This window comes from Kogia breviceps, chromosome 2, assembly GCF_026419965.1.
Source record: "Kogia breviceps isolate mKogBre1 chromosome 2, mKogBre1 haplotype 1, whole genome shotgun sequence".
Taxonomy (NCBI): Eukaryota; Metazoa; Chordata; class Mammalia; order Artiodactyla; family Physeteridae; genus Kogia; species Kogia breviceps.
In genome coordinates, this window is record NC_081311.1 from 128,198,723 (window position 1) to 128,222,811 (window position 24,089).

General features: G+C 40.6%; 1 protein-coding gene across 2 annotated transcripts in view; it reads right to left on the reverse strand.

The window, feature by feature from the left end:
- Positions 1-445: 445 nt before the first annotated feature.
- The window catches only part of ACVR1 (activin A receptor type 1), a 127,831-nt gene continuing 104,187 nt past the window's right edge, over positions 446-24,089 (reverse strand). For both annotated transcript variants that reach the window (XM_059052013.2, XM_059052014.2), the window contains 4 exons: positions 16,557-16,832; positions 12,915-13,112; positions 2,437-2,567; positions 446-1,659 (listed from right to left, as the gene is read on the reverse strand). In XM_059052013.2, the coding sequence (XP_058907996.1) occupies positions 1,525-1,659; positions 2,437-2,567; positions 12,915-13,112; positions 16,557-16,832 (740 nt within the window). In that variant the 3' untranslated portion in view covers positions 446-1,524. The remainder of the gene's footprint in view (positions 1,660-2,436; positions 2,568-12,914; positions 13,113-16,556; positions 16,833-24,089) is intronic.

Sequence of the window (24,089 nt, forward strand, 5' to 3'; positions counted from 1 at the left end):
TACATTTTCAATCCCGTTGAACACTTCAAGAAGTGAAAAAAGCCAACAGTGGACTCTCCCAAAGCAGCAAGGTGAGATGCATAAGACCGCTTTCCTCTCACACAGGACCTTATACTAAACAAAATGCTTTGACCTTCCCTCCACTTATACTCACAAATCCCTTGTGGAGGAGGCAGCTCAGACAAGTGTGTTACCTTCACTTCAAAGCTGGGGAAACTGAATAAGAAAAAAATAAAATCACAGCATCCCCCCCCAAAAAAAAACACCAAAATCTAAATTTTCTGATACCAAATTCAAACTGGAAGGCATCCCCCTAGAACCCTCAGGCTCATTAACAGACTTTAAAAAGCAAATTCGACTTACAAGTTAATTTTGTGTTTCTATTGTTCCCACAAGAAAATGCTTTATAATATGTAGATCTTTTTTACATGTTGAAAAAATTCACTTTGACTTGAAAACATTTTATTTAATTTATACAAATAACTACTAAATACAAAAAGTAGATTAAAACAAAATAGTTATTTTTTTCTGGCAGAGTTTAAATGCACATAATGGATAATTCTGAAGAAAATGCATTTTCCCCACAGCGTTCAGGACTAAAATTCTACTGAAATCTTTGCTTCTAAATCAGTAATATTCGGTGGTGTCACATGGGTAATGGCTAAATACGTTCTGCATATGAACTGAAAAAAAAGTTAGTCTACACACATAAATGTGAAGCACTTAAAATGTGAATTTAACGGATAATAAAAGAAAATGTTCATTTCAGAGTATAGTGTTAAAAACATTTCAGTAATAAAATCATAAGACCACATAAAAATAAGCTTTAACATATGCATGAAGCAGTTTTGTAAAAACTGCTACTGCACAAGTAATAAATAATTTGCAAAGTTGTGTATAAACAATTCCTAATGTTCAGCGTCATTGTAAACATCAGCACATGTGTAAAATGCAGCAAAGTCTGACATTATATTTTGTTTTGCCAAATTGAATTCCTATTATCCAAAGACAGACCAGTGGAGTACGGAGCCAATGTTTCGGCAAGTTGGGTCTTTAAAATTAAGAGTAACAGTGCAAGTAAGGAATGCAAAGAATTCCTAGTGCAATAAAGAAGAGAAGCACAGGCAATATTGCTGATTAAAAATTCACCACCTCCTTGAGTTTCCCGTGGGGAGTGTCTAGGAGACCTGTGAAGATATGCAAAGCCACTGTCTTAATGCCCAGATCTCTTTTAGGATTTCTCTGTGTTCCTCCAGTTCCCTACCTTTGCAACAGTGTCTGTCCAACATGAGTCTCTGCAGCGTGAACAGTTTGTGAAATGCCCAGTTCACAGTCATTGAGCGAGGTTAGGGTGGTTTTGGTGTCTCCCCAGCACACGGCCGGGTAAGATGTCGGCCTTGTCAAAGCAGTCATTTGGGGAGGGAGACAGATGGATTCTGTTCTGACAACCAGTCAGGCCAGCATTAGGTCCCAGCTGGACAACGACGACAACATCAGACCTTCCTTCCTGACACCATGAAAATGTCAACAGTCAGTTTTCAATTTGTCTAGGGAATTATCAATTTTGGTCAAAGTCTTTTTGATACGCAGGGCTGTGAGTCTGGCAGATGGATTTTGATACCAACATTCTTTCATCAGCTTGGCCAAGGAGGTTAATGTCTGAGGAGAGAAAGAACCAACACCACAGTGAAAAAGTAGCTGGGCAGATGTTACATCAACTGTTTTGCAGGGCTCTGCAGGTCTTGTGAAGTTCAAGTGATGTTATTACCATTTTCCTTACACAAATAATCAAGGCCTTAGCCACTGATAAAGAAACTAATCTTGAGTTTCTTGAACTCTGTGCTTTGGACTCCTAATGCTACCAACTGACTATGAAGTCAGTTACACAGACCAGTGTGGTTGATGGTTTGATGGTGCTTGATGGTGGTTTGATGGTTTTATGGTGCTAAAAGCCCATAACACTAACCCAGAGTTAAAACTGAAATATGCAAATAGGGTCATTTCTCAATGCCTTAGATTTGCTACACTACTTAACAGCAGCAATAAGGATTGTCAGCATTAAACAGCCTATGTTCGGAAGAGATGCAGAGATAGAAAAGAGGTTAAAAACCATCACTCAGGTCTCTTGGTTTACATGTGAAACTGCAGACGTAGGGCCAGTGACATAGTAATGCATCTCCCAATTCCTGGAGCTAATCAAGGGTAGAAAATCTTGTGAATGTTGTCATTCATTAACAAGATCTATCAGAAATAGCTCTTTCAAGAATGAGACCATTTTGTGAACCTGCTCAACTAGGTCTAAAGCTCTTCTACATAAAATAGGGAGAGAAAGAAACAGGGCAGATCACTCAAGAACTCTACCAGCTGAAAAATCAAGAGAATGCAAATAGCAAACAGCTAAGTTTGGCTCTAAAACTAAGAAACCATTGCTCTTACCGGGTCTGAGAACCATCTGTTGGGTATGTTGGGCCTCTGTTGATCTACACAGACCACCTTCCTCATATCTTCAAAACTTGGGTCATTGGGAACCACATCATAGAACGGTGGCTTGTAATCCTCCACAATACCTACACACATGGACAAGAATTGTGTTGGGTTAGCAAAAGAGTAGAGGTTCCCAGGGTTGTATCGATGGTTGTTGCAGGTTACAACGTGACAGAAAAAGTACTGATCACCTTCCTCAAACTTCAGGGTGATTCTGAAAGCTATAGGTAGGTCTTAAAATAAGTGGAAAACAAAGCAATAAATAGAAGCCCTGCAGAGAACTGGAGGAACAATAATTGTTAGAAGAAAACATGACTACCTCTCATGTAATTATAACAAAATGCTCCAAGAGTACATATAAACAGCTCTACAGTGCCCAACAGAGCACAGGAGACAGAACAAGAGTCCCTTCAGTGATTAAAAAGGACAAAATACCTAAAGAAGGTACATGAATCTAGTGTTTTCAAACTATAAACTGAAATAAAAAGTTGCCCACAACTAGAGCCGGAGGCAAACAAACAATCCAAGACCATCATGAAAATACCCCTTTTTTTATGATTAGGGGAAAAGGCATTTCTATAAAATAATCCTTCCAAATGGGAGGATGCAAGTAATGTAATATGAAATACTATTTCCTCACTCATTCATTCTGTATGTTGAGTACCCTCTGTCATTCACAGCTGTCTATTTGATGGCTCTATTAATTCCTCTCAGATCAAAGGCATAAAATAAAATGCAGAGGACAGTCTTTTAGAAAGGCAGAAGAATGGCTGAAAAGAATGAACTTTTCCCTCACTCCCAAGTAAATGTGAAAGTCGCTAATTTCAGCTTCTGCCCCTGCATGGTTTCCAATGCCTTAGAAACCTTTTTTCCCAGCAAAATTACATCAGTTCCTTACTTTTCACAAAGAAAGTAGTTCCACAAAGAGAAAAATTTAAAGCAATAATTTAGAATTAGAAAGTTGATTCTTTCCTTTATAGAAATGAGACCCAGAAAATCCCTTATTTTTCTCTCATCATCAAAGGCCTCAACAATGAGGACAGTGGATTAGTTTACTGCCCTCTTTCCTTCCTCCATGTAACTTTCTTCTGTTCCTAAATACCTAACAGAGTGATTGTTGGCGGAGGTGCGAGGAGGCGTTTTAATAACTTTTAAGTTTTTCTAGCTCCTATAAGCTACCTGAAAAGGTTCAATCGCCTTTTCATTTATCAAAGAAATTAACAGTGAGAAGTTGTTCTCACAAATCCCATATAAAGATAAACCATTTATGAAAAAGATTAGTCATGATAAGGAACATCTCTTAAATACTACAGTTTTGTTAAATTACATAGATTCAAGAGTTTATTTTAAAACTGGAATGTAGTCTAAATTTAAAAATTCTAGTTGATATTAAGACTAACTTACCCACATTGCTTGACTGTGTTTGTAATGTGTATTAGTCAATGGATTAAAACCTTTCCTGACAAATGATAAACAGTTCAGATTGGGCATAAACCACTGCTTTCAGAAGTCTTGAGATACCTCATCTCAGAGACCTTACCTACTTCTCTTGTAAGGACCCCAGGAAGCATTCAACAATATTTTAATTCTTTTCAGTACATGTATTACTAGGAGACATCACATAAAATACAGCGGGACACAGACCTGCAAGATAATTTATACCTTTATAAGGGCCATATGAACTTATAAGAAACAGTAGGATTGTGCCCGTCACCACCTCTCAACTTTTCTGAAGGATAATATATTTAATAGCCTGGTTTCAGTCTTTAAAACTCTAGCATAACAGCCAGCTATTTGAAGTAATTTGCCTGACTAGCTTGGGAAGGGTTATGGGAACATCAGTTTTTCTATAAATGAAAAAGAAAAAAAGCATGGCTGGATTTTTAAAATATAGGATCTGGGGATACTCAACAATAAAATTCACTATACAAAGATGAAGTTTTCCCTTGGGTTTATATTTCCCATATTTTAATCTTATTAAATACTGCCATGTTTTAACAAAAGGAATCAAGTTTAAAAATACCGTTTAACTGATCGTGCCTGGAACTTCGTCACGCCTCTTTTGTCAACCATTAGTCAAAGTGTTGACTATTTCCATCTGATGTTGGTCACGCTTTCCCAGCATAAAATAAACCTGATATTAAACTCCAGCAGTTATATGGAACACCCTCTGGTCAAGGAAAGCAATTACTTCAATCAATATAAAGTATATTACATACCGACCATGTGTGGAACACCATTCTAAATGTTGAGGATGATGAAAGTATAAGACATACTCTCAGTTTCAAGGAACTCAAAGTCTAGTGGAAGATGAGGACAAGTCCCTCTCTTTTCTTAGATAATGGAAATCTTGTTTAAAAAAAAAAAAAACACTCAAAAATGTTTTTCACCCCTTTGTATACTTTGTATCTTGAAGCAAAGATAGATTGGAAATTCTCACTAAGTTTCATTTGCAAGTTCCTAAATTGGCTCAAAGACCAATTTTGGTCCCTTAAACTGTGTGAGCCAGAGGTTATCCTTGGCACTAGAGATATAAAAATAAAGATGTGATATTGGTGATGAGAATAATGGGAAAGGAAGACATGAAAAAAATTTACAAAGTAGGACCAGGGAGAAGAGGTGAGGGGGGCGCATGGTGCTCAGTGGGTTTCAGAGAACTAAACACCTATGTGGTTTAAGTACCAGATACAAACCAGGTGCCATGGAAGCACAAGTAAGCTTTCTGGGAGCTAGGGCCTGGCTGAACATAGACAGATGAGTTTTCAAGAAAGAGGAGAGGATGGGACAAGAATACGCCAAGGAGAGGAGGCAATCCAGGTTGGGGGCGGGTGATATGGGACAAAGACAAGGGGTTACAAATGATCCTCCCATGTTGGAGAGGAGGAGGGAAATTCCCTGTAGCTGAAATCAGTGCACGTGGTGGTGGGGAGGGTGAGCGGTCAGGGTCAGACTGTGAAATTACCTGTGTTGTCAAGGTAGGAAGTTACTTACAACTGTTCCTCACTCTGCCAGAGAAAAAGTGGACTCCCAGTCCTTTTACAACAGCACCCAATGAACAACTGCCAAATCGTGAGCCAGCGAAGAGAACAGCGTGAATTCAGGAAAAGCGACTAAAAATACAAAGTACTTTGAGTGCCAAAGGAGTGGTACAAGCAACAGAGGATACAGGAATGCAGTGGAAGAGGAGCTCTCAAACAGTGGTCAAGGAAGGACGAACCGTGCCAGGCCTCGCTTTTCCACGGTAGGGGGTGCGACTTGAAGGGCCACGGAAAGGATCAGAGAAACTATTCATAACCTCCTCCCTACAACTTTGGGCATGTGTATCTGATTTATACAATTTTTTTTTCCTGGACCTGTGTCTAACTGAAAGTTTTCTCTTCTCTGGGGCAAATATATCTTTACCAACAATATCCCTATCATTAATTTGCTGCATGGTTCTGAGTAACCTCCTTAATTGCCAGGGCTTAGTTCCAACACCTTAAAGTACACATCACAAAACGAATGTGCAGATTAATAAGAACAACCTAGAAACAACCTTCAAACCCCATGAAACGCCAGAGGGGTCTTTCTAAAAATGCCAAGTGTCTGGAAACAAGGCCTTCCTCATGACCCTCCCTACCCAAACCAAAAGCTTTTGGCTCTCAAAGCTTTGGGGATTTCTTAATTGCAGATAAGGGACTGTGGACTTGGCTATCATTTGAATAATCTGAAGGTGAGGCAAAGACAGATCCAGGGGATGTCAGAATCATGCAGATCACAGCCTTCCTTTCCTTCAGAAAAAGAAGCTGAGGACCACCCAGGGAAAACGTACTTGTCCAAGTTCACAGCTAACTAATGACAAACATTAACCTGAATCCAATTCCCTGTTTGTATTCTAGAATTCTTGCCAACAAGCCCCAAATGGGATCATGCATTAATCCCTTCACAACGGCCTGCTCACTTCATGTACCGCGGCCTCTCTTCGCTGCACCGCAGCTTGGGCAGGCACCCAGGTAACATCTGGGGAAGGATCCCCAGCATCTGCATCCCTACAGAGGGCTGCCGCTAACAGTGAGCTCCTCTAGGGATTATGAAACCCTTCAGAGATTAGAACATTACGACTAAAGTCATTTTACAGAGAATGAGAGTGGTTCATGTTTGGCTTCTGATAGGACTCGAAGTTAATACAGTGTTTCCTTCAGGGGTGGCCTGTGAGGAAATTAGATATGGTTCAAGGACAAAACTTTTTTGTCTTATTAAATAACTGCGTATGTATTATTGACGCTACCTTCCATTTAATGCCATGGGATAACTGGTTTTCCCACTTCCAGTAGTGACGTTAATTTCCTTTTAAAAAGAAATGTTTGAAAAAGTTAGCTGATTTAAACGATTAAGAAAATAATGATACAAGGGGCATTTGGATATGAAAAGAAATCATAAAGGTAGTACGTGTATGAGAGAATCTTGGGAAACACTGTTTTCAGAGAGGCATTTTTTTCCCTGGTAGGAACAGGATTCAAAAAGGTATATCAACTATTTGTGTCACTTTGCTTAACATTCCTCACAGAAAGATTTCAAACACAGTTTTCAAGCCATGGCCCACATCAAAAATGACTAATATATAAACGGATGGAGCTGCTCACAGCAGAGGGGACAGCCCAGGGGGTTCTGATCGCCCTTGGTGCTGCCTTGCTGCTGGAAGTTTCAGAGAACCAGTACCTCAGGCACTCCTGTAACCAACAAGGCGCACTAGCTGGGAAGCCCTGCCTCTCCCCAAGGCAGGTACTCCTTTCAGAAACAGGAACAGAGCTCGCAGGACAGCTCTGTTCCCTGCTAAGTAAAGTATCTGTGTGGCAGTGATGACCTCATCCTGCTATCCCCACTACAATTCATGGGCATATGGAACCATGCACATTATTCAAATCAAGACTAAATGCATTATCTGAAATCTGTTAAAAGTAATTTCTGTTACTGGGATTCTCAGCCATGTGGCATAGCCAAAATAAATGGTTCACAGATTGCTTCACAGTCAGGCCCTACTAAAAATATTAATGTTACAGTTGTCAGAAGAAAGGTCAAAGGGCCTAGGAGAGATGCACAGCCATGCTCTGAGTTAAGCTTTGACAAGACGCCTTACATCTCACACCCCCTCAGACCTAGAGGGAGAAGCTCCAGAAGACTTCCAAGCATTTGCTAGCTGTAGAGGTCTCACGAGAAGAAGAATGTGTCATTCACTGGATGCTGGGGCTGTTATAAGGTTGACACCACAGATACTTGTCTTGGTGGAGACACCTGCTGTTAAAAATGTGTCAACGAAAAGAGACTAGTAAGCACTGAACAATACCCAGTAAAGTTCTGCTGGCCTCTGGTTATTTTGTCGGGAGGTCAGTTGACTGCCCTCCTTTCGTCTAGATCTTTAAATCAGGGACACGAAATTCCAGGAATCAGTGAGAGAAAAATACCACCTCCATATTCCTGCCCCCAACCACTCACCTAAAGAAGTTTCAAACAAAATAAAACAAACCTGAAAGAAATTGCTTGCATGAATATTAAAAATTTTCCCTAATAAGAGTCTTCCCTTTGTTCAAACCTTAATATACACTGAGGTAGTGAAATAAAATCGGCAAACACATTGCATATTAAGTCGCTGGAGAAAATCAGAGTTGTCATGGTTTCCATATACAAGCCCATTGTGCTCAGGAACTTGAGGCACACACCATTCCTTAGCAAGCCCAAGGGCTCATTAGAAGAGGTTTTCCGAAGTATGTATGCCAAACATAAGCTTATTCTAACAAGTATTTCCTAGTCCCCACCCCATTAAGAGATGCAGCTCAGCCAACAGGGTTTTTTCCATGAGATACAAATGCTTTTTGACACTTTTCAACACTGGATTCCATCACAAAATGGAATAACCAAAGCCAGTCACAGTGAAACAAAAGTATGTCCACATAGCCCTCCTGTGGGCAGCGAAGAGGAAACACGTGAAGGGTATAACAGAGGCTTATGCTGCCTGGATGATGCCACAGTCAAAGATGTGCTACAGGAGGGACAGTGAAGATCATTTTAGGTAGCTTTTAAGTCCATAAGCAGATGACCACAGTATTAGAGCAAAACAACTCTGGCATTTCTGCAGACAGGGATCCAAACAAGGTGTGACACCGAAGGCTGAGGTTCCAGAGAGAAGACTTCTAATCTCAAGAGGGAACTGCTGCAGGATGCTTGGATGGGGCTACTAGAAGTTTTTGATCAGACCAAAGCTAAATGGCACATGTGAAGAGCTGTGATGCACCCATTTATCTGTGGAATCCACATGTCAATCTCTGTCTTCACACCACACTGAACCCAGGTAACCAGAAGCCAGTGTGTCTGCAGAACTATACAAGGAAGAAAGGAAGAACACTGCCAGAGAAGTAGCAAAAATCTAGAAAGAAAGGCCAAGGCCTAGCTACCAGACTCAAAGGAGAAAGGGACCCCTCTTCAGCTTGGAAGACAGAGGCAGCCTCACCTGAAGCCTAAGAACACAAATCAGGAAATCCTGCTCAGATGGGCTGTGTCAGCATCCCAGGGACAGTCTTTATTTCCTGGCCTGGGTGAGACCGATATATTCCATTTTAACCTGAGATCCCGAGAGTACGGTCACTGACCTAGCAGCACAGCATCACCTGGGCCCCTGTTAGAAAGGGAGATCCCGTGTCCAACCCTAGACCTACTGAATCAGAAACTCCTGGGGATGGTTCAGTACTCTGTGCTTCTCGGTGTTTCTGCTGCACACTCTCCAGCTTAAGAACTAGTGATTCAGGCAAACCCCTGCCTTAGACTCATATAGAAAATTCACCCAGAAATGGTGAGAAAATAGCTTTCCTTCTGACCAATTCCAAATTCAGTGTCAAACTAAACACAAACAGTAAATTCCAAAAGACACTACTGAGACATTTTCAGATGTGAACATGGACTTAACTCTCATTTCCTGTACAGACACAGCAGGAAGTTTTTTATTATTATTAGCAAAGAAATGTGAAATTCCCTTGAAAATACAAAAGGCAACATATTTTTATACTCATGGTTCACTTGAGTACTGTATTACTCCAAGAGAACTATGTGGTCATCAGTTTTTATAATGGACTCAGAAACTCAAAGATGCATAATTATAATGACCTCCCTAAGATATTCATATATTTAAATGAGGTACATTTCGTATGCAATAATTTCAAATATATATATCCTCTAATGTCAGTTCTTAAAAGCTAGTAAGAAAGTGAAATAGGTACACCACACCCTGGGGTGAGCGGGATATTGTAAATTAGAACAACTCTTATGGAAAGCAATTTGGCAGTATGTGTGAAGCCATAAAACCATCCAAATTCTTTGACCTAATAGGTCTACTTTTTTTCAGACGAAGAATAATTCCCCGGGTCTTCCCTGGTGGTGCAATGGTTGAGAATCCGCCTGCCGATGCAGGGGACACGGGTTCGTGCCCTGGTCCAGGAAGATCCCACATGCCACGGAGCGGCTGGGCCCGTGAGCCATGGCCGCTGAGCCTGCGCGTCCGGAGCCTGTGCTCCGCAACGGGAGAGGCCACAACAGTGAGAGGCCCACGTACCACAAAAAAAACAAAAAAAAAAGAATAATTCCCCCAAATGAAAAAGTTGTGTTAACAAAGATGTCTACATGGAGGAAAGAGGATGTCTAACAACATGGAAATGGTTAAATTAATGAAATATCATGGGACCATCTAAAATAAAAACAGACTAACAACATTTTAAAAAACACAAATGAAAAAGATGATACAGAATTATATTTACACTATGATTACAACTAAGTAAAAAAATATGTACATGGTTGCATAGAGAAAAAGAAAGAAACATGAATACTGGAAGGTAAAGGCCAATTTTTCTTCTTTTTCTTTCTACTCATTTTTCTGTTTGGGGTAGTAATAACGAAAATATTAACAGGTATGCCGACAGCATTAAACACTTTCAAGTTTGAGTTTGGATAAATTGATTTCTGTGTGTGTGTCTGTATGTATGTAAATATTCATGGGAGAAGGAGGACTAGAGAAAGAGAAGGGGAAATATCAAATTAGTCATTGCCAAGGGACAGTAGCTGATTTAAAATAAGACATGGCATACCTTTACCTCCCCCTAAAAATCAAACCACACCACAGAACAGAAGCTCAAGCCGCAAAATTTTAGGCACTAGAGAACAATCTAAACCATGATGTAAGGGGGAGATCAGTAAATCAGAAAGCAACCAAAATAGTATCTCTTCCTCTACCCTTCACGATATTTTTTCCAAAAATAATGTTAAACACAGGATAGATCAAGAAAACTATTTGTTGGGCTACATTTTAAACTGATGGCTCTATTCTCCAACTGACTCCTATTAATCACAGCTGATCTTTGAAAGCCGTTTGGGTTTAAGCCTGAGACACAGTGAACAAATTTGCAACATGAGTTCTTACAAAGCCCAAATCCCAAGTTTCTGCCAAGTTTGCCTTTCATCATGTAGGCTTGCCTGGAATGGCTCCAGCACCCATAGCTGGACTGGACTATCCTGGCCTTGGAATATTAACTTCCTCTTCGTCTGGGGCAAGTTCCCCACCACACAGTTTATAATGACACCAATCCTTCTCTAAAGTGTTTAAATAAACTAATTAGAATTTGATTTTCAACTCTAAGTCACTCAAGAATTATTAGGGAGGGGGATGGGGAAATGAGATCACTGTGCAATTTCAGGCAAAGTTCAGAACTTTATAAATCAGCAAAACAATTGCTCTGTTGCAAACAATTCTCAAGGCATTTGATGGCACAAAATGCAAGTCAGTAGCTCTCAACAATTGAGAAACAGTTACCAAGAAAATGTTCATGACTCCATCCAAAAAAAAAAAATTTAAAAGAACTGTCTGGTTACAATGCATGTATGTTTATGTTTAATTTAAAACATTGTCTTTGATACCCTTAAGAGTGTTTGTTGGGCTTCCCTCGTGGCACAGTGGTTGGGAGTCTGCCTGCCGATGCAGGGGACACGGGTTTGCGCCCCGGTCCGGGAAGATCCCACATGCCGTGGAGCGGCTGGGCCCATGAGCCATGGCCGCTGAGCCTGTGCGTCCAGGGCCTGTGCTCCGCAACGGAAGAGGCCACAACGGTGAGAGGCCCGTGTACCACAAAAAAAAAAAAAAAAAAAAAAAAAGTGTTTGTTAAAAGCAAACACACTCTGCTGTTAGGGAGGAAAAAAAGCTACCACAAAGGCTTGCCAATTTAAATTATTGCACACTAAAACTATGTTACGTTACCCCAATTTTACTTCGCTCACAGAACCAGAACTTCCTACTCTCTGGCTATTATTCTTGAAAATTGTAGTATCCCCCAAAATTTCAATCCTTACAAGAAAATATGACTGGAAGGTGGGATGGAGCACATATGTCAGTGACTTCATGCATTATTTCTTTAATACTTCAAATCTAGGATTCCAGTGGGTCCCAGGAGGGTAAAATATCTCCTCAAAATGAATATTAATTTAAATATATAGCATTTTCTTCTGTTTTCCTGGAACAATTTCAGACACATTCTTTGTGAAATAGGACTTCCAGTTGTGAAGGTATGAAGAGGTTGATTTAGTCGATTCGAAAGATTCTGCTATAATAACCACTTTGTGGGTAGATCGGGCATGTGCTATTTGAATGAGGATATGTAGTGCTTTCAGAATACAGTGAACTTAAAGTTCAACAATGTATTTGTGGCTGATTTGAAAGATGGAGGTGAAAGTTCACTGTAGGGAATATGGGTAAAAAATTATCAATAGACATATGCTTCCCTAGCTGCTAAGGCAACACCATTTCATAAAGCTTACTTATAAGAGGACCAGCACGAGCCTCCTGATCAGGGCTTACTTCACTTACTTTGCAGGTACAGCCTGCTTCTTTCAAACGAGTGATTTCTGAATGTGCAACATGAATCTTTTCTCAGTAATCCAAACTTAAGAAGTAAAAATATCTATAATATATAAAAATATATAAAATTATTTATCTATAATATATAGAAATATCTACAATAGCAGAATTCACCCTTAGATTTCCTTGATGCTTCTCACAATAAAACTCACTTGGGTGAGTTTATTGGGAAAAGAGCAAAGGAGGAGGAAGGGTGGGGGAATAAAAGGCAGAATAAGGATGGAGGAAGGAAGAATAAAATATGGACTGATTAAAAAAAAACAAGGAATAAGTAGTCTCTTGCAGAAACACTTTTTCCACCACGGTTTCCCCTCCTGCAGTTAAAACAGACTGCCATTATGCGCCTTCCACCTACCAGCCATAAAGCAAATATAAATGCCAACAGCTTCACAAGCATGATTCATGGAACAATGTGTACTTAAATATTCCCTTTGCCCTTTTAAAGGTAGCAGAATCAAGAGGACTCGGACAAGGACAATATTATCTGAGATCAGATACCTACCATTGCTCACCATCCGCCTGGCCACTTCCCACAAGACAAGTCCAAAGGCCCAAATATCGACTCTCTTATAAGAATCGAAACAATCCACCTGGATGGTTTCATCTAGAACTTCGGGGGCCATGTAGCGTTTGGTGCCCACACGGGGGTTGTTCCCCACGTCGAGCTGATTGGTGCTCTGGGAATGCATGACTGCCAGGCCTGAAAGGAAGAAGATAACAGTGTCAATCCGCTCCCTTCCTTTCTCACAGACGGCTGCTGAAGGATTTTAAACCAAACCCAACGAACAGCGCCCTCTTGTGGCATCCATGGTGACTGCCGCATTGCACCCAGAGTCATCTCTGGAGTGCCCTTGCGATGACTTCCGTTGAGAGCAGGAAATAGGGCTGATGCCAGAAGCATTCCGAGGCTCTTAGGTTAATATATGAACCTCAGAGACAAAAAGTTTGGGGTAAATAATAAACTAATACACCAAACCAATATGAGGCCAGTGTTCGAGATCCACAGGGAAACAGACTCACTCGTTAAATGGGAGCCTCAAAGTGGCTTAACAAGGAGCAAATTAAGCTCTCAGGCTCCAGCACAGCTCCCACTAGTCTGCAAACACAAACTTCAAACCATGTGAGGCAGGGACTTGGAGGTAATTTATGATTACATGAAGGGCCGACTGCTCCTGGCCCTGCTCCATCCCTAAAAAAGAGCCGCTCATCTGAACAGTAACGTGGACCAAACCCACAGCGCTTTCTCTGCAGCCACATGTACAGAGAACAGTAAGCCTGGCCCTCAATTCAAAGCACAACTATCACGTTAAATGGTTTTGAAGCACTATCTTAAACCATGACTCATTTCCGAATTCCTCAGCCAATTAGAGAGACCCAGCATTCCTCACAGACCAAGGGAAATAGATACATGCATGGTTTATTTGAGAATGGAATTACTTTTTGATGCATATGCAGACCAACTGCAAGTGATTCCTGTAACACTCAAAATAATGAAAATTGCCAAACTGGAGCAGGCAGACCATGTAAACCTTTGTAACCCAACGGGGATCCCTCAAGTCATCTATGGAGAATGCTGCCCCTCCCACTCCATGGCTTTGCACGGGTGAGATGATGACTCCATATAAAGCAAGGGAGATAGCACATATGTTATCTCAGCCTTAATACCAAAGATATTGGCAACTGCATTTGACTAAATCAGACTGGTTCCTCTTTTCCTTATTTTTATAATCAACCTTAAGATCCTATGGCCATTATGAACATTTCGCAAATCATACATGCCCCTCCACCATTTCCAGAACCAAAGAGTGAAGATAACAATACAAAAAAGGTGCAGTTTAAATAGAGAATAGAAATACTAGCTGTGGTGGTTTAAAAATACATCCACAAGTGTTTTGAAACTTCTCCCTTCACCAGGGGAAACTCAATTCCTCATGCCTTGAGCATGGGCTGGACTACCAAACAGAATATGGCAGAAGAGTGTGTGTATGTATCTTCAAGATTAGGGTATAGAAGGCATATGGCTTCCTGTTTGCTCTCTCTGGGCTCATTCATAGTGTTATGAAGACACTCAAGCAGCCTGGTGGACAGGACCACACGACAAGGAACTGAGGCTTCCCATCAACAAGCCATGTGAGTAAGCCACCCTAGAAGTTCCTCCAGGCCCGACCAAGCCTTCAGATGCCTGCAGCCCTGACTGATGGTATGACTGTTAACCCTGTAAGATCCTGAGCCAGAACCACAGACCTGAGTTGTTCCAAGACTGCTGACCGACTATGTGAGATAATACATTTGTGTTATTTTAAGCTGCTGAGTTTTAGAGGTAATTTGTTTCCCAGTAATCCATAATTATTACACTAACTAAAGAGACAAACTGCCAAACATTTATAAAATTTCTGAATCTTACAAGAATTGTGTGAGGTGGGCATAACTGACTTCTAGTAACATGAATAATACATAAACACATTATTATAGAAGTTTCAAACAATAGAGACATTCAAGGCACGGTGTCAAACACTGAAGTCCCCCTTGCTAAGCTCCCCACCCTTGCCCTGAGTGTAAGCAGGTCAGCACTTAGGGCAGGTAAATAGATGAAAAAACCTGTACAACAATACCGGATCAAGGACTTCTCTGGTGGCACAGTGGTTAAGAATCTGCCTGCCAATGCAGGGGACATGGGTTCAAGCCCTGGTCTGGGAAGATCCCACATGCTACGGAGCGACTAAGCCCGTGAGCCACAACTACTGAGCCCGCACGCCTAGAGCCCGTGCTCCGCAACAAGAGAAGCCACCACAATGAGAAGCCGGCGCACCAAAACGAAGAATAGCCCCGCTCGCCACAACTAGAGAAAGCCCGCGTGCAGCAACGAAGACCCAATGCAGCCAAACATAAATAAATTTATTTAAAGAAAAATACTGGGTCAGTAATTGGGAAACTCAAATCACCTTAGCTCCATAAGCCATGGCACAGCCATAAAAGTCTTCTACACCACAACAAAAACGTTAGGGTCATGCCTCCTTATACTTGGAAAACACTGTAAAATAATTTCTCAGCATGAACACAAGGACTTTAAAGGGATAAAGAAATTTTATTTGAAAGAAATAAATTTTCCTGATGTCAAATCCCTTGTGTTTCAAAACAATTTTATCACTTATGTAATTAGAGCTAACACTGCCTAAACCTTTTATCAGTGTAACAATAACTATAATGATATGAAAATAAGAGCAACCATGTTTTATTCAAGGAGAGTGAGTATCCTCAGTAGTCCACCGAAATGAATAACCAAAATTACAATTCAGTTCTCATTAGCATAATTATTCAGCCAATATTCTAGGGGTCTAGAATGAATAGGCTTTATAGAGAATGCCACTATAAGTGAAAATAATCTTATTTATAATGCAATTAAAGCTACATTAAGCATCACCCTAACACCATAAGAATGAGATATGCCAGCAGGGCAAATGGTAAATTAATTTGGGGATTTTTTTTTCCCTCTTTCTTTGATTGATAATTTTGCCTTGGTTACAGGAGAACAACTTTATAAACCATTTTTAAGACAAATTCATTCCATAGGTTATTTCATTGTGTACCTACTTTGTGTAAAGCTTGTGAAATCAGATTGCAACAGTACTGGTTGCCTCTCAGGGTGGGCTGAGACAGGAATGGACTGAACCAGCACAAGGTGACTTTCTAGAGTAATGGGAAGGTCTGTATCTTGACAGGGATTTGGATTTTACAGCATTTGTCAAAAATCTGAGAGTGTATACTTAAGATCTGTGCATTTCATGTGAAATGTAAATTTTACCTGAAAAGAGAAAAAAAGTAAACAAAGAACTCCAGTGAATGATATATTGGTGTGTATGCTGAAGCCACTGGAGGGAAGGGCTCTTTTGTCTGCAATTTACTTTGAAATGTATCAAAGATTAAGCTGTATTGATAAATGGAGGCTGGATATGTGATAACAGTAAAATGTTCATGGGAGAATCTAGGTGGTAAATATACAGGTGTTCGCCGTGAAGCCCTTTCAATTTGCATGCTTGCAATTTTTCATAACAAAGTGTTTGGAGGGAAAAAGATGCAACCTGGCTAAACAAGGGAAGACAACAGAAGTTAAAACAATAATTTAAAAATATTTTTAAAAATTTACCCAAATCTGCTATGCAACACTGTCCATTCTTCTTAACCAGGATGTTTTTGCTTTTTAAATCTCGGTGAGCAATGGCTGGTTTCCCTTGGGTCCCAAAGATCTCTATGTGTAAATGTGCAAGACCACTAGCTATGGACAGCACTATTCGCAGGCAGCTCACTGTATCCAGAGTAGTAAGCTGAAGGTAGTCATACAGCGATCCCATTTCATGATAATGTGTGATTAACCACAACTGTGTACTGGAGTGTCTTGATGTCATGTCTGAAGCAATGAAACCTGGAGAGAGCAAGAACAAAATTAATAGACGTGAGAATTTCACATTACAGCTTAATTTACTATACAGAAATAGTGACCCATACAGTAGAGATCACCTATAACAAAAATAATTAAACTTACCAACTGCCATGAAAGGAGGTTTACAGAGGCATCAACAGAGAAAAATAATGTATTTATACCTTAAGAAGACACTGCTAGTGAATAGGGAATTTTCATATTCATTTCCATTGTAAATAATCCTTTGAAATTTTTTTTTACATTGCATTAAGATTCAGATAGAAATAATATCTTTGTGTTTACCCATAATGAGAGTGTTAAACCCTTTATCATGTTGACATTCCAAGCATAGATCATTCATCAACCACCCAGAAAGAACACAAAGCCTAGAACCTAGACACCTGTGTTCTAGTCTGGATCTGCCTGTGATCTGCTTTATAACATTGGGCAACTCATTTGGGCTCTTTGGATTGTCTCTGATATAAAATCAAGGGGTGAGTTTATATTAAATGTGACTGATTCATCGATTTAAAAAAGGAACCTAGGGCTTCCCTGGTGGCGCAGTGGTTGAGAGTCCGCCTGCCGATGCAGGGGACGCGGGTTCGTGCCCCGGTCCGGGAAGATCCCACATGCAGCTGGGCCCGTGAGCCATGGCCGCTGAGCCTGCGCGTCCGGAGCCTGTGCTCCGCAACGGGAGAGGCCACAACAGTGAGAGGCCCGCGTACCACCAAAAAAAAAATAAAAAAGGAACTTATCAAATATAACAGGCACCTAGGATGCTCTTTGTCAGTCGCACAGGAAAACCAAGATGATGGTGTTTGTTGGCTAGAAAAGAAGACAGCTAAAACGGAAAAATTATGATATATGTGAAAAGTCCTGTAATATATATGTGCAAAGGATAGTAGGAGCCTAGAGCAGGGAATCATAATAATTCAGACTAGATGTTACAGTAGGCTTCCATCAAGAAGTGACAACTGAAGTAGTCTTGAAAAGAAGTGAGATACTGATCCTGTGACAAACTGTAAACATGAAAAAGACTATATATGTATAACTGAGTCACTTTGCTGTACAGCAGAAATTAACAGTGTAAATCAACTGTACTTCAATAAAAAAATTTTTAAGTGAGATATTGAAAGGTGTAGATAAAGAGGAAGGAAGAAATTTTTCTAAACATTCTGAGGGGACTTTTCAGCACACTGAAAGAACTTGCAGTTGGAGGCACTTCCTAACCTATGAAATAAATGGTGATGTGTGTGCCTGTCTTTCCTGCTACAGAGGTGCTTTCCTAGCATTATAGATCTATACCTTATAGGCACCCATATGGACAGTGAAATTTGGGACTTAGAAATACAAGGGGAATTTTCTTTTTCAAGACAGATATGGCTTGAAGAATTAAATGACTCGTGAAAGTGTAAAGGAAAAGGAGAATACATAAACATGCTGTACTTTATATAAACTATTTTATATAAAATTTGTATCACTTGCACAAATATTTTCTCATGGAATTTTTCTCAGTAGACCAGAAAGATAAATATTATACTCATTTTACACATGATGAAGTTGCTGCTGGGAGGTGCCAAGGATCACACAGCTATTGATCACACAGCTATTAAGTTGCTACCAACTCCAAATTTGGTGCCAGCTGCTCTGATACACCATAACTTGCATAGGAAATTCTGGGAACAAAGAAAGGTTTCCCTATTTGATCATCATCATCATCGACAATAGAAGCAGCTAATAATTAGTGAGAATCAGCAATGTGCCAGGCACAGTTCTAAACATCCTACATGCAATCCTCCAACAACCACATGAAGGGGGTAGATTACATCACTGACATTAAGGCCAGTAACCGTCCCCAGCAATCTGGCTCCAGAGCCCATACTCTTACCCACCATATCATCCTGCCCTCAAACAAGCTGGCTTCTACTCGAGAAAGACAATCTGACACTTGTACCTGTGGGACATCTGTAAAGTAACATCTGTAAAGTGAACCGAATAACACTTCCGCACCATGATCCCCATGTCTTTCTCCCTCTTCCTCTAAGCTGGTCCCCACAGCCAGACTTAGTCTCTCACTCTTCCCTGTTATCCCACCTGCTTTGTCTCCCCATAGCTGATTCTCTTAGAATGCTTAGCTGGCCATAATATGAAACAAAATGTGCACTTAGACGTTTATTTATTCTTGCTAAAGAAACTTTCTGCTACAACAAGGTCCTACTGTATAGCACAGGGAATTACATTCAATATACTGAGATAAACCATAATGGAAAAGAATATAAAAAAGAAGGTCTTGGGCTTCCCTGGTGGCGCAGTGGTTGAAAGTCCGCCTGCCGATGCAGGGGACACGGGTTCGTGCCCCGGTCCGGGAAGATCCCACCCACATGCCGCGAAGCGGCTGGGCCCGTGAGCCATGGCCGCTGCGCCTGCGCGTCCGGAGCCTGTGCTCCGCAACGGGAGAGGCCACAGCAGTGGGAGGCCCGCGTACCGCAAAAAAAAATAAAAAAGGTCCGTATGTGTATAACTGAGTCACTTGGCTGTACAGAAGAAGTGGGTACAACACTGTAAATCAACTGTACTTCAGTCAAAAAAATGTTTCCGCTTTATCACTTTAAACCATGTGATATTCATCTTTTTTTATTTTAATTTTTTTAACATCTTTATTGGAGTATAATTGCTTCACAATGTTGTGTTAGTTTCTGCTGTATAACAAAGTCAATCAGTTATACATATACATATATCCCCATATCTCTTCCCTCTTGCATCTCCCTCCCACCCACCCTATCCCACCCCTCTAGGTGGTCACAAAGCACCGAGCTGATCTCCCTGTGCCATGTAGCTGCTTCCCACTAGCTATATATTTTACATTTGGTAGTGTATATATGTCAATGCTAGTCTCTCACTTCGTCCCAGCTTACCTTTCCCCCTCCCCGTGTCCTCAAGTCCATTCTCTACGTCTACATAGGTCTTTATTCCTGTCCTGCCCCGAGGTTCTTCAGAACCCTTTTTTTTTTTTTTTTTAGATTCCATATATATGTGTTAGCATACGGTATTTGTTTTTCTCTTTCTGACTTACTTCAATCTGTATGACAGACTCTAGGTCCATCCACCTCACTACAAATAACTCAATTATGTTTCTTTTTATGGCTGAGTAATATTTCATTGTATATAATTGCCACATCTTCTTTATCCATTCATCTGTCGATGGACACTTAGGTTGCTTCCATGTCCATGGCTATTGTAAATAGTGTTGCAATGAACATTGTGGTACATGACTCTTTTTGAATTATGGTTTTCTCAGGGTATATGCCCAGTAGTGGGATTGCTGGGTCATATGTTAGTTCTATTTTTAGTTTTTTAAGGACCCTCCATACTGTTCTCCATAGTGGCTGTACCAATTTACATTCCCACCAACAGTGCAAGAGGCTTCCCTTTTCTCCACACCCTCTCCAGCATTTATTGTTTGCAGATTTTTTGACGGCTACTGTAACTGGTGTGGGGTGATACCTCATTGTAGTTTTGATTTGCATTTCTCTAGTGATTAGTGATGTTGAGCATCCTTTCATGTGTCTGTTGGCAATCTGTATATCTTCTTGGGAGAAATGTCTGTTTAGGTCTTCTGCCCATTTTTGGATTGGGTTGTTTTTCTGATACTGAGCTGCATGAGTTGCTTGTATATTTTGAAGATTAGTCCTTTGTCAGTTGCTTCATTTGCAAATATTTTTCTCCCATTCTGAGGGTTGTCTTTTCGTCTTGTTTATGGTTTCCTTTGCTGTGCAAAAGCTTGTTTCATTAGGTCCCATTTGTTTATTTTTGTTTTTATTTCCATTCCTCTCGGAGGTGGGTCAAAAAGGATCTTGCTGTGGTTTATGTCATAGAGTGTTCTGCCTGTGTTTTCCTCTAAGAGTTCAATAGTGTCTGGCCTTACATTTAGGTCTTTAATCCATTTTGAGTTTATTTTTGTGTATGGTGTCAGAGAGTGTTCTAACTTCATTCTTTGACATGTAGCTGTCCAGTTTTCCCAGCACCACTTATTGAAGAGGCTGTCTTTTCTCCACTGTATATTCTTGCTTCCTTTATCAAAAATAAGGTGACCATATGTGCGTGGGTTTATCTCTGGGCTTTCTATCCTGTTCCATTGATCTATATTTCTGTTCTTGGGCCAGTACCATAGTGTCTTGATTACTCTAGCTTTATAGTAGAGTCTGAAGTCAGGGAGCCTGATTCCTCCAGCTCCATTTTTCATTCTCAAGATTGCTTTGGCTATTCGGGGTCTTTTGTGTCTCCATACAAATTGTGACATTTTTTGTTCTAGTTCTGTGAAAAATGCCAATGGTAGTTTGATAGGGATTGTGCTGAATCTGTATATTGCTTTGGGTACTATAGTCATTTTCACAATGTTGATTCTTCCAATCCAAGAACATGGTATATCTCTCCGTCTATTTGTATCATCTTTAATTTCTTTCATCAGTGTCTTATAGTTTTCTGCATACAGATCTTTTGTGTCCTTAGGTAGGTTTATTCCTAGGTATTTTACTCTTTTTGTTGCAGTGGTAAATGGGAGTGTTTCCTTAACTTCTCTTTCAGATTTTTCGTCATTAGTGTATAGGAATGCCAGAGATTTCTGTGCATTAATTTTGTATCCTGCTACTTTACCAACTTCATTGATTAACTCTAGTAGTTTTCTCGTAGCATCTTTAGGATTCTATATGTATAGTATCATGTTATCTGCAAACAGTGACAGTTTTACTTCTTCTTTTCCGATTTGGATTCCTTTTACTTCTTTTTCTTCTCTGATGGCTGTGGCTAAAACTTCCAAAACTATGTTGAATAGTGGTTAGAGTGGGCAACCTTGTCTTGTTCCTGATCTTACAAGAAATGGCTTCAGTTTTTCACCATTGAGAACGATGTTGGCTATGGGTCTGTCATATATGGCCTTTACTATGTTGAGGTAGGTTCCCTTTGTGCCTACTTTCTTGAGAGTTTTTATCACAAATGGGTGTTGAATTTTGTCGAAAGCTTTTTCTGCATCCATTGAGATGATCATATGTAAACCACATGATATTCATATTTAATAACTTTCTCCAAAATGAATATCCCAAACTATAGAAGCACCCACTCAAAAGAAACTAAATTATTGCTATATATTTGCATAGCCTTTACTGATTCCTTTGGCCAAGGGAGAGTAGCATCTGATTGACTGAGTGACTGATTAAATACATAAATAAATACAGTTTATTCTCTCACCTTCTTAAGTCCCCACGTTCTTAGAGAAGGATTTTTGTCTGTCCCATTAGTTAGGCTCTAGACCTTCAAGAAAACTGACTTTTAAATAAGTAAGATTTTTTTAAAAACTATTTACCACTTAAGTGTGAATTGTACACCTACATTTGCTTCAACATGCTAGAGCATTTTTATGGGACTTTTGTATTTTGAGTCAAAGCACTCTACTGTTAGTGGAGACTGAACAGGTGCCCATACATTGGAAGCCTGGCCCAGCCATTGGACATGTTCATAACACCGAGAGAACGTGATTAGGGCAAAAGCCTCTTACATAACAGCCCAAGTCATCCTCCCAGGTGCCTCATAAACTAAAATAAAACCCCAAATCTTTAGTGAGGTAAGCAGTGCCCTTGTAAGCCTCTCACGGGCAGCTCTCGTGGGATCCAGGCGCCGGGCAGCTCTGATACCTGAGGAGTCAGGCCACCATGCTGGGGAGCACAGGGCTTGAGAGCGTTGGGCCCCAGAGCCAGACTACTGGGCGTCCATACGGCTCACCATCCTGAGCTGGGTGATCCCACATGTGTCACATAAAATCTCCACCTTGGTTTCCTCACTTGTAAGATACGGATAGCACCGTCCTGTATCTCAAAGGGTTACTGTGAAAATAAAGAGTTACTGTAGGTAGAATGCTTCATATGATGCCTACCACACAGTAAGTGTTCAAGAGTAGCTGGTTAATATTATAGTTCAAAATAATTCTGGGTTCAATTACAGCCCCAAAGTTTGTAATTTAATATGTTTTTCAGGTAGTTTCCTTCACTTCCAATTGGTCTCAAGGAATTCTGACTGATTAAATGGTTAAGCAGTACTTTTAAGAGTATGTGGCAGTTCTGGAGATGGAGGGTGGTGACGGTTACACAATATGATTGTACTTAAATCTCGCTTAGGGCTTCCCTGGTGGCGCAGTGGTTGAGAATCCGCCTGCCGATGCAGGGGACATGGGTTCGTGCCCTGGTCCGGGAAGATCCCACGTGCCGCGGAGCGGCTGGGCCCGTGAGCCATGGCCGCTGAGCCTGTGCGTCCGGAGCCTGTGCTCCGCAATGGGAGAGGCCACAACAGTGAGAGGCCCGCATACCACCAGAAAAAAAAAAAAAAAAAAAAAAAGAAATCTCGCTTATATGATTAAAATGGTCAACTTGGGCTTCCCTAGTGGCACAGTGGTTGAGAGTCCGCCTGCTGATGCAGGGGACGTGGGTTCGTGCCCCGGTCCGGGAAGATCCCACATGCCGCGGAGCGGCTGGGCCCATGAGCCATGGCCGCTGAGCCTGCATGTCCGGAGCCTGTGCTCCTCAACAGGAGAGGCCACAACAGTGAGAGGCCTGCGTACCGCCAAAAAAAAAAAGAAAAAACAAAAAGGTCAACTTAATGGATATTGTACCATTTTTTTTAAGTGCTATAATCGCTCTTAAAAATTTATTTTATTGAAGTAGAGTTGATTTACAGTGTGTTAATTGCTGTACAACACAGTGATTCAGTTATACATATATATGTTCTTTTTATATTCCTTTCCATTATGGTTTATCACAGGATATTGAATATTCCTGTGCAATACAGTAGGAACTTGGTGTTTATTCATCCTATATATATTAGTTTGCCTCTGCTAATTCTGAACTCCCCTACTCCCCTCTCGCTTGGCAACCACAAGTCTGTTCTCTATGTCTGTGAGTCTGCTTGTGTTTCATAGATAAGTTCATTTGTGTCATATTTTAGATATAAGTGATATCATATGTACCATAATTTTTTTTTTTAAGTGTAAGATGAGACTTTAGAGTGCAATTGTAGTATTAACTGAAACTCCCTGGTTTCAGTCATGAGGAAAAGGAGCTCAGAAACATACAACTTTGGCCCAAAGTCACAGAGTGGGCCTCTAATGATGCTGAGAGTAGCAAATAGCTTCCCAAACTCCCGGACACTGTTCCAACCACCAAACAGAGCCTCCCGTCATTCACTTATCTGCTGACTTCTACACCAGACACAGCA